Genomic DNA, 11,941 nt, shown 5'->3' on the forward strand with positions numbered 1-11,941 from the left:
TGAGGCCTTCAGGATGTATCAAGTCATCCAAGGCTTTGCTACCCGGGAAGAGCTCCATCATGGAGCACTGTGTCCCCAGACCAGGTGCCTTCTCTTGGGCTTCCCACCTCCATGGAAGCCAAGAGCCAGGCCCGAAAGGCGGCTGAGCCTCACTGTGTCCCGCCCACCAAGGTGGCCCTTTGACTGTGCGGGTCTCCCTCCCCTGCCATTGGCCTTACCTTCTCAGGTCAGGTGAGTGGGCGGGAAGCCAGGCGAGGAGTGGCTGGGGGGCCGAACTGTCCAAAAAGTTAGCTACCAGTTTGACTGAATCGGTGTGAACTGGCTCTGTCCCACCACTGTATATATGTATGTGTGTATGTGATATGTCTATGTGCATGCGTGCACGCACATGCTTTCTAACTTCTAGGTTGGCAGGAACTGGGTTGAGGACAGGAACTCACCCATTGCGTGGCGCTCAGGTTTCAAACCTGGGCTGCTGGCTTTCCACCTGACAAATCCAGCAATGCAGTACTGCAGGCTACTTCTGCTGACTGCTGGCTGCCTGCAATTTGGCAGTTCGAATCTCACCAGGCTGAAGGTTGACTCAGCCTCCCATCCTTCCCAGGTCTGTAAATTGAGGAGCTAGATTGTTGGGTGCAATATGCTGACTCTGTAAACAACTTAGAGGGGACTGTAAAGCACTGTGAAGTGGTATATAAGTCTAAGTGCTATTGCTATTTAACTGCTGAGCCACCGGGTTGCGCCCCTGCTCCTTTTTATGGGAGATGAATCTGTTTTCTAATTGTTTTTGTATGTACAGGACTTGTACTTTATCTATAGTCATTATACTTTTATTCTAGTTTTATTAGTTTCTTTTATTTTCTTTCCAGTCCATTCCCATTTCTACTCTTGACTCAGCCAAATAACAATTTGGTCCTTAACCAAAACCTTATATCACTCTTGTGTCCTTAGTGAATTATGTCAATGTTTCATCACAAACAATCAAATGAAGTGTGTGCTTTTAGAATCATCCTATTGTGATATATACATGTAAATAGACTGATACTTAACCCACCTAGTTGAAACAGATCTTTTTCTAAGCAGGTATTTCTAAACAGTTGCTATTCTGATTCTTACTCCCTAAATGACCTACTTTTTCTATATTCACATCTCATTTGCACTGAGCCGTTAATATCAGTTAAGAATAACTTCAATATAAACATTTATAAACATTATCTTGAGTATTTTTAGAAGGAATTTCTGGAGTTATTTTCTAGTTCAGTTCCCTTTGACTTGTCTCTTTAAGGCTGAAATTAAAAACCTATCCTTATGACAAGAAAAGAAACATACTCAAAAGAATATGTATAAACTGGTGTGTGATTAGCCTTGCTGGAAGTTTATAAGAAGTAATATATAATTTCAAAATTAAATAATTGAATTGTGTTATTTTTCTCGTTGCTTTTCCAGATTGGGAAGAAGAACAAGTGAGCAGTCCAAATATTCTGAGACTTATTTATCAAGGAAGATTTCTTCATGGCAATGTGACACTAGGAGGTAACGAAAGAAATTGGCTTTTAAACATCTTCTGAGTGAGCTAAAAATTAAAAAAAAAATTCATTGATTTGGGAACAATTGAAAGTTAAAATACACTTTTTGGAAAGTTCAGCAAATGGTATAGTTGAAATTGAAACAGAGAATACTTTTAATATGAATTGTTTTTTAATTGAGATTATAAAAGTATTATAGTTTTAGTTTTTATATTGCATGGTAATGTTAGAAAATATAATCAAAATGAAACTAAGATTAAGGAAGTATCCTAGATCTTATAATTATGAGTAAAAATGTTGATGGCTGATTCAAAATAAATTTTCTCACATCTAGCATTGCTTTTCAGATACACACTACTAGTTAGTTACACAAGAATGGTATTATCTCACTTGGAGTAGAAAAGCTGTTTAGTTGTGCCCCCTTGTGGTGTGCCTCACTGATTCTTTTTAACTGAATAACATCTACAGTATCTAGTACCTGCCAGGTTATTCTTAGATCGCTAATGACATCTCAGATGGAGTATAAATGTATTTGGATATCGACAATTTACCTCTAATTTCTACCACAACACTTAAACGCGAAGATTTTTAGCTTCCAGAAAATGAACAAAATTGAACTAACAGAAAAATTCTGCATTTAGGCTTATCTTGTTAGCAAGACACAAAAAGGAAAGGAAATGGGACAGAAGATGTAATGAATTAGTGCAGGCAAAAATTCTTATGAATACTGAAATAGAACTAATTCATATAAGAAGCCGAAGATTCTTACTCTGTCTTTAGAGCTGCTAAACTTGTTTCTTTTTTCTCTACTACTATCTCTGTCATAATACAATGTGCAGGATTAAGACATTTTGAAACATGAAGAAAAATTATTTCTTGGAATGTTGGAAGCATTGGGATTCTTGATGTAGGCTTTTCCCAGATGATAGGTTTTATCACTTATTAGTTTTCTATGAATAATTTGCATTCTTTCAGAATATTTTCTGTGTTACATTGAATGCTTTTTCTTGTAGCATTGTTAATGTACTCTTGCCTCTATATTTAAATCTGGCATTTTTTTCTACTTTTAATGGCTTCTTTATAATGATACCTCATGCAAGGCGTTGTGATTCAGGTTTGAGAAGGACTAACAGATTAAATATCTTTCAAGAAATCCATCAGAGATGTCCATTGAAAAGCTAAAATTAAAAGAGCACATGAGGGAATTGTCTCTGGCTATTTCCTCTCCATTTATCTCACAGCAGGAAGTAGAAAACCTGCTAGGTAGCAATATAAATCAGTCTAGCTACAGGAAGTACAACAGATCCTTGTGTTTTTCATTTCTTTTCAGCTTTTCTAGTTAGTTTGACCTTCCTTTTTCTCCCAGCCAGTGTAACCATGCACTGGGGAATCATGAAATCCCAATTTCTCAATTTATAACATTAATCTGAAAAATAAGCAGCATGGAGTTTTGAAATTACCAAACTTGTTTCCAGCAACATATCTGACAGGCAGATACTGAAGAAGTTAAGACAGAGCAAAATAAATCTGCTATATTTGCAGTACATTTGGGTTGTGCAGATATTTGGATTCAAAGTTAGAAACGTGCTTCAGATCCAGTGGTGGGATTCTACCGGTTCGCACTGGTTCGGTAGAACCGGTTGTTAAGTAGTTAAGTAGTTAAGCAATTCGGAGAACCGGTTGTTAAAAGAAATCTCCTTTTGTTTTTTTTCCGCTTTACAGGGTTAATCCTGTAAGGAATTACAACATTCAGTGTTGTTTCGTAGCCTAATCTTTATTGCCCTGCTTACAGAAACTGCCTCTCTGGCAGTATGCCTAGACTTACTGTTGCTTCCGGTTCCGGAGGTTCTCAGAGGTTTTTTTTTTTGCTTGACTTTCTTAAGGGGGAAGGGTTGTTTTAAGCTTTTTACGTCGCTGTTGGAAGGAAATACTCCCCTGTTGGAGTTCTTCCAGCCAGGGTGCAATGATCAGCACTTTGAAGAAATAATTAAATAACGAAGCAGAAGCTTTTAATGACAAGGAACCAAGATGAGTGACATTCAGCAAGGCTTATTGGCTAGCTAGAAAGATTGACATTCAAACGTGAGTTTACATACCCTTTCTGACTTTTGGTCTAAAACTGGTTTTTGGTGAAGTTTAATTCTGTGCTTGGTGATGTTTAATCCTGTGTTTAGTGATGATATAATTTTCCCTATTCAGCTTTGTTTGGAAGGAAAAATGTTAATCTCTGTTCCTGAAAAGAAGCAGCTTTGGAAATCTGACTAGTTTTGTGTCTATTTGTTCTGGTAATTGGTTTTACAAGCAACAGATACTCTGTTTGCTCCTTTGCTTCATTCTGGAGAGCTTAAATGACCTCTCTGCTAAAGGGTTTCACTTTATGAGCAAGAGTTTGCTGCTGATAGTTATCATTGCATTTTAACTATTTTAATTCCTCAAGGTGCTCTGGCACCCTCCCTGATTTGTAACTCCAGTTTGCAGGTATTTCTAATCTAATGATTGGTATTTAGGGCAGCTTTTTGCAAGCAAAGAAGCTTTTTGTATTTTTGTGCAGGTAATCCTTGACTTACAACAGTTATAATGGCACTGAAAAAAGTGACTTATGACTGTTTTTCACACTTATGACCATTGCAGCAAACTGTCATTAGGGCAAAGAAGCGATGCCACATGAGCACCTGGCCACGGCCACCCGGTCACATGAAGCACCGCAGTTGTGAAATGAATGACACAATTCTTAAGAATGCTGCAACAGGCATAAATGATGACCAGTCATAAGTGCGAGGACCTGTCAGAAATCACTTTTTTCAGCCCTCTGGATAGTCCTTTTGTGCATATGGACTACTCAGAGGGCTGAAAAAGTTATTTTTGACTGGTCTTCGCACTTTTGACCGGTCCTTGCACTTATGACTGTCCTCACATTTTACGTTTTGTGGTGAAAGAAGCAGTTGTGAAATGAGTGACCCGGTTGTTAAGAATGCTGCAATGGACATAAATGATGATTGGTCAAAAGTGCGAGGATCGGTCAAAAGTGCGAGGAACTGTCAGAAATCACTTTTTTCAGCCCTCTGGGTAGTCCCTATGTGCATATGGACTACTCAGAGGGCTGAAAAAGTTATTTTTGACCTGTCCTCGCACTTTTGACCAGTCCTCACACTTACGACTGTCCTAACATTTTATGTTTTTCGCCCTATCGTCACCATGGTGAAGAGAAGCAGTTGTGAAATGAGTGACACGGTTATTAAGAATGCTGCAACGGGCATAAATGTGAGGATGGTCATAAGTGTGAGGACCAGTCAAAAGTGTGAGGACCGGTCAGAAATGATTTTTTTCAGCCCTCTGAATAGTCCCTATACACATAGCCACGGCCACCCGGCCACATGACCAGCAAGCCTCAACCACCCAGTCACATGACCACCAAGCCACGCCCACCCAAATAAGCCACGCCCACAGAACCGGTTGTTAAAAAAATTGAATCCCACCACTGTTCAGATCCTGTGTGCAATGAATGTGTCCACACCAGATGAAAAGCACATTTTCTTCTCTGGATCCATGCATGGTAGCAGCCAGTGGTCAAACTTACTTCAATTTTAAAAGTTAAATAGAGTTAGCCATGATTAGGACTTCGATGACAAAACCGTCAGGAAAGAGCAAAGCTATAGGTTATGCTTGGAAATTGAAAAGTCTCAGAAGGCCATAACAAGTCACTTTTATATTACTACAAGAATACTAAATGGATAAGTCCATAAAATCAACAGGAATCAAGCTCAATTACAAAAGAGTTTATGCACACAGACACACAATCACCAGTGTATTATTGAATTTATGTATATAGATTGTAGTATATATTGTATTACAGTTTCTTCCATTCATAGTTGACGCAATCATTGGCATAATCATGGGTAATACAGAGCAATTAATGTGAAGGGTCAGTGAGTATGAAGTGATATAAAACAGCTGTTCAATCCATAGCAACCTCATGGGCATAGAAGTGTTTCATTATCTGTTATTTTAATTAAATCAATTATGGCTACATTGACTTTTAATTTATCCTTCCACATCAATAAATTTGCAGAAGTTAATAAAATATTTTACTTTCTGCTTTTACAATTTATATTCTGTAAGTGGCTTGAGAGATTCAGTTAAAGAAATGCTAATTTTTTTTAAAAAATGTGTACTATGAATACTAGCAGAGTCAGGAAACAATTGTAATGCAATTGAAATTATGGAACAATATTGTGCATTATAGAGGAGCATTACAAACCTTTTTTTTCTCTTTTTTTGCAGCATTAAAATTGCCCTTTGGCAAAACAACAGTGATGCATTTGGTGGCTAGAGAGACATTGCCAGAGCCAAATTCTCAAGGTAGGCTTAGCAAATTGCAACGTATTTTTAAATTGGATATTGTTGATGAAAAATGAGAAGAAAACAACTTTTGTTTGTTGTAAATATGTTACATTTATGATCAATCTAGTGTTTTCTTGGATTCCTTTGAACTATTGAATTTAAATTCAGAATTGGACATTTAATTTGCCGGATTAATCTGAGATCAAAACTCGTGGGTTGGGTTAGGCCATGGAGACTTGAACAATATTAGCTGTACACATTTGTTCTGTCCCTGCAGAATTTGGTTGGAATAGTGTGATGAGAAAGGGGGTGAGGTGAGAGGTAAGGGTTGTCTGTAAACATTCATTGCTGCCAATCTGATACACTATTTTTAATTTTTTTATTATTGAAAACTAGTGCTCATGAACCTGCATTTTCTTTCTGAGTTTTGAAAAGAGGTTTTCAATTGTAAAAAATTCATATCTTGTATGTGCATTATTATTATTATTATTATTATTATTATTATTATTATTATTATTATTATTATTATTATTAATTGAATTTGTATACCGCCCTACTACTGAAGGACTCAGGGTGGTGAACAGCCAAATAAAATACATATAATACAAATGTTAAAAAACCATTAAAATACAATTAAATAATTGGCCCGGAAAATGAAATTTAAAACATCCCAAATTCATAAGACAAATTTAAAATTTAAAATTTTTAAAAATTTTTTAAAAACAATTTAAAAGAGAGGTTAGGCCAGGCCGGCCTGCTGAAATAGAAATGTTTTGATGGCACGGCGGAAAGCACGCAGATCCAGGATCCTCCGTATCTCCGGGGGGAGCTTGTTCCAGATGGCAGGTGCCCCCACAGAGAAGGCTCTCCCCCTGGGGGCCGCCAGTCGACACTGTTTGGCCGACGGCACCCTGAGGAGCCCCTCTCTATGGGAGCATACTGGTCGGTGAGAGGCAGAAGGCGGTCTCGTAGATACCCCGGTCCTAAGCCATGGAGCGCTCTAAAGGTGGTAACCAAAACCTTGAAGCGCACCCGGAAGACCACCGGGAGCCAGTGCAGCTCGCGCAGGAGGGGGTTCACATGGGAGCGATACGTCGCTCACATAACCACCCGCGCAGCCGCATTCTGGACCAGCTGGAGCCTCCGGGTGCTCCTCAAGGGGAACCCCATGTAGAGAACATTGCAGGCAGAAAGTGACGAGGGCATGAGTGACCGTATTTAATGAGTCCCGATCCAGAAAGGGACACAACTGGCGAATCAGGCGAACCTGATAAAATGCCCTCCCGGTCACAGCCGTCAAGTGCTCTTCTAAAGACAGCTGTGAGTCCAGGAGGACCCCCAGGTTGCGAGCCCTCTCTATGGGGGCCAACGACTCGCCCCCAATAGACAGTGATGGCACCAACTGACTATATCGGGATGCCGGAAACACAGCCACTCGGTCTTGGATGGGTTGAGCCTGAGTCTGTTCCTCCCCATCCAGATCCGTACAGCCTCCAGGCACCAGGACATCACTTCAAGGGCATCATTGGGGTGGTCCAGGGTGGAGATGTACAGCTGGGTGTCATCAGCGTATTGGTGGTACTTCACCCCGAAACCACGGATGATCTCACCCAACGGCTTCACATAAATGTTGAACAGAAGGGGTGAGAGGACCGACCCTTGTGGCACCCCACATACAAGGGGCCTCGGGGTCAACCTCTGCCCCCCTGCCAGCACTGACTGCGACCAGTCGGAGAGGAAGGAGGAGAACCACCGCAGCACGGTGCCTCCCACCCCTAACTCTTTCAGCCGGTGCAGCATGATACCATGGTCGATGGTATCAAAAGCTGTTGAGAGGTCTAATAGGACCAGGACAGAGGAGCAACCCCTGTCCCGAACCCTCCAGAGATCATCAACCAATGCGACCAATGCCGTTTCCGTGCTGTACCCAGGCCTGAAGCCCGACTGGAATGGATCCAGATAAACTGATTCATCCAGGTATTGAGGGAGCTGTCATGCTACCACATTCTCAACAACCTTCGCAACAAAGTGAAGGTTGGAGACTGGACAGTAATTAGCCATTACTGCTGGGTCCAGGGAAGGCTTCTTGAGGAGAGGTCTCACCACCGCCTCTTTCAAGGCGGCGGGAAAGACACCCTCACTCAAAGAAGCATTTATAATCCCCTGGAGCCAGCCTCGCGTAACCTCCCGAGAGGCCAGCACCAACCAGGAGGGACACGGGTCCAGTAAACATGTGGCAGCATTCAGTCTACTCAGTATCCTGTCCATGTCCATTAGGGAGAATGCTCAACCCAACTGTTAGAGTAAAGTGAAGAGAGGCAGTTTTTTTCTTCATACAGGCTACAAAAGCGCTTAACTATTATTTATGTTTATAGAAACAAACAAACATATATGCACATCCATATAATCTGTTAGCCAATTTTCAGTACATTGCATGGTAGATAATAATCAGTGTGGTCTACCATCTAATCTATTTTTGTATTCCAAGAATAAAAAAACAAGACAACAGGGAACTTGTGGCATTTCCCATTGATTATTTTATGGCCCTTATTCTGTCAGAACAAAGCCAATTCAAAATATTCCAGTGAATCTTTTGAGAAAATAGGATAGCAATTGTTTTCATTCCATGTAAAACCCTATTACTAGTCTATTCAACATTATAATAATACTGTAAAGCTTTTATAATGCATATATGGTGTTTTGCATTAATTATCTTGAAAACATTTTGTTTATTTTTCTGTAGGGCAGAGAAATCGTGAAAAAACTGGAGAGAGCAATTGTTGTGTGATCCTGTAGAAGCGCCACTCTATCTGCTACTTGTGATGTAGAATAGTTTTTGTCTCTCATGCTGCAGGATTAGAGGAGACCAACATTGTTTCAAAAACCCTTTCTGCCTATCTGTGAATCCACTGAACTGAAATATTACATGAACCTGGTCACATTTTTTTTCTAGAACAATGAATACTTTTTTATTTCTACTCTTTATGTTGTTAAACAAGCTTATTAATGCATCATTTCGCCAATGAATTTTCTCTCCAAGAAAAAAATTAACTACCCTTCAGCAGAAATCATTTTGTTACCTTAAAATCATTCTTAACCGGAACTTTAACCAATCACGAATACTAGAGGCAATTTGCACTAAAACAGTTGAATATATATAGACCTCATCAACAAATGTTCTTAAGTATTTCCAACACCGAGAAATGAATCAGCACTGAAAAAAATCCATAGTTTTTTTCTTAAATTCAGTCATGGCCAATAGAAAGCAGGGAGATAGATGGGCGGGAAAGAATAACTACTAAGTAAATTCTACCTAAGTCACCCATGATGACCAAGTGGCACAAAACACTAACTGCTAAAATTGTCTATATATTAAAAAATCTCACTGCAACAAACTATGTGCCTGTAATTTTAAAGCACTCTGTAGAGGGCTCTTGCAACTTTTTTTTTTTATCGATGTGCACTCTTCTTTCGTACATTTGTTGAGTGCTTGTTTAGACAGCACAAATAAGTGCAGAGAGTGCATTTCCTAGCCTTAATATGGGAGGGGTAATTTCCTGTAGTTCATAGGCTTTTATTATTGTGCATAAATATTAAAGACCTCATTTACTAATCAATTTATGTCTTTGAATATCTACAATTGATGTTTTCCAGTCATCCTTATTCATCTGATCTTAGTGTCCAGTGTCATGCTTACTCAACAGTGACTTCAAAGAGATAATTAAAAGGATAAAATAGAAAAAAATGCTAAATGATGAGTTCATTTGTTTGTTATTTGCATTTGATATTAGTGCTTGCAATTGTATTGGAAATCAAAAGCTGTTTTTTAAAAGCATACATAGTTACAAAGGATGCCATTATTTTATTTCATGTAATTTAAAAAAAGATATGCTAAAAAATTTGCACAGCACTAAAGCATGAGGTAGTTTCATCTAAACTTGTAAAAATTATATAAAGATTTTATATTTTTTCTACTAGGGAGAAATCTTCCTAGTTGAAAGTTAAAAATATGTAGAATATATTTAATTAAAAAAACTTATAAAAACATGGCTATAGAACTTAAGTATAGATTGGCGGGTAAAAATAATACAACAATAAACTATATAAATAGATCTAGGCTTTTAAAGATGCAGACTGACATTGTGTTCTGTATTTGAGTCCATAGCCATTACAAACGTTCCGTGTTTTGAATGATCTTCATTTAAATGTAATCAGGTTACTTTATTCAATGTTACTGCTTTGAGAAAATGCTTTATATGCAGTAGGCCTACAAAGATATTGTTCATAATGATCAAAATTAAATTTGTATAGAGCAGAGTTTTAAACAAATTGTAAATAGCACTAAACATTTTCCTTCTGCAACCTGTACTGATAGATTCTTCTGTAAACTAAATAAAAGAAGAATATTGTAGTGTACCTGGTTGTGATTTGGGGAGCTTGATCTGGCTGGCATCATTTTTAAATTAGTTCTATTGTAACAGAACTCTCCTAGTTCTCTTTTTAATCATTAAATTACTAGGTTTGGAATACCAAACCTGTGGAATACCACAGGAGTGATGTGAATTTTACAATTTAGTTTGATTGCATTTGTTTCAGTTTTACCAGCCTTTTCTATGGAAGCTGAAGATGATGCACATTCAAGATTTCTCCTCCCTTTGGTTTCTGTAACAAGCCACTAGGATGTCAAACCAATATCTATCATCACATCAATGTGCAAATAATGTAATGATGTACTTGTCCTATGATAACTGACACAAGTTGCATCTTTTGCATAATGTCATATCATGCCCCTTGCCTCAAGGAATTCTGTGATGTCCTTTATCTTCTTACAGAACAAGGGATGTGGTGGTGCAGTCTGAATAGTGGCACATGGCAGTGCTGAGACTGGTTCTAAAGAGGTGGCCTGGGCAAGCCTTTGGGGAATGGCACAATTGCTCCCACAGCCCAGCACTCCCCAGAATCTGCTGCACACAACTTTAGACAGTGTTCTCTTTCTGTTGATAGGCCCTCACAGCCTACTCAGGGGTGCTCTGGGTCACACGAGGTCTTCATTGTTGAAGCAGAGACTGCTCTTCTACAGCCTCAGAAAATTGTGCGAAGTGTAAGAGTACGGCCTTCTTGCATGATTTCCAGAAGATCTGGAGGCTCCACAATAACATACCCTATTCTCACGTGGCATCCACAGCCTCTGAAAACCACATGAGAGTGGGGCAGGGTTTCAAGAATAGTTGTTGTGGGGTGTTGGTGAATATTAGTGTGTGACCTAAAACAAGGTATGTCACCTTTGACGTGTGTCATAGGTTGGCCATCACTGGATTAAGCTTAACAAAAGAAAGAAAAAATAGGGACAAAAACAACACGTGAGAAAAAAGAAAGAGGGCTAAAAATACAAAGAGGGATAGTGAAACATCAGTTCAGCCTCCAGCTGATCATACAAACCTTTCATGGACCTGGAGACTTAAACCCTTACGCATGCCAAGCATATGCTTTGTAATTAAACTATTTGCTTCTAATGATCTACGAGAATTACTAAAAGAACACAATGATATTTGAAGGGCTTGGTAATGTAATGGTTCAAATGGCCGTTGGCTTAATAAATACCCTAAAATCTCAGAAAAAGAGAAACTGGTACCAAGTTCCCAGCCAAACTGGGACCAGAGTGAGGGATGGGCATTTACTTTTCTGGTCAAGTGGATTAGTGATAGCTAAACTAGGATTGTCTGAATTGCATCACAAACTATAGATGGGGCCTGTACCATTTCTCCCATTTATAATATTTGGCTGATTATTGGGAAAGGGTTAGGCAAAGCAAGAGGGGAGGCTGACACAAAGCAACAAAAGATAGGTTTGTGCATTGTGCTTGCCTAATTTTTCTAACGCAGAGATGTTAGTGATGGGGTCCATTATCACTAGCATGTGGAAACCCATTGAGATCCTTTTAAAGTAATTATCTGCAGAACCATCTTTCTCCCATCTGCTCAAAAAATCTAGTAGATTTGGCCTAGTCAAATCTAGTCTGAAATCTAGTACCCAGACCTAAATCTGTATGAAAGAAATTCAGATAACCTGCTTCG

At 39.0% G+C, this 11,941-nt stretch overlaps 1 protein-coding gene across 1 annotated transcript in view; it reads left to right on the plus strand.

Annotated features, from left to right (window-relative positions):
- Positions 1-10,278, plus strand: part of UBL3 (ubiquitin like 3) — a 56,817-nt gene extending 46,539 nt beyond the window's left edge. The window contains exons 3-5 of the mRNA XM_070942818.1: positions 1,447-1,533; positions 5,808-5,885; positions 8,611-10,278. Coding sequence (XP_070798919.1) covers positions 1,447-1,533; positions 5,808-5,885; positions 8,611-8,663 — 218 coding nt within the window. The 3' untranslated portion in view covers positions 8,664-10,278. The remainder of the gene's footprint in view (positions 1-1,446; positions 1,534-5,807; positions 5,886-8,610) is intronic.
- Positions 10,279-11,941: the final 1,663 nt, after the last annotated feature.

Source organism: Pituophis catenifer, unplaced genomic scaffold (genome assembly GCF_029215685.1).
Source record: "Pituophis catenifer annectens isolate HBS135680 unplaced genomic scaffold, rPitCat1.0.hap2 SCAF_4, whole genome shotgun sequence".
Classification (NCBI taxonomy): Eukaryota; Metazoa; Chordata; class Lepidosauria; order Squamata; family Colubridae; genus Pituophis; species Pituophis catenifer.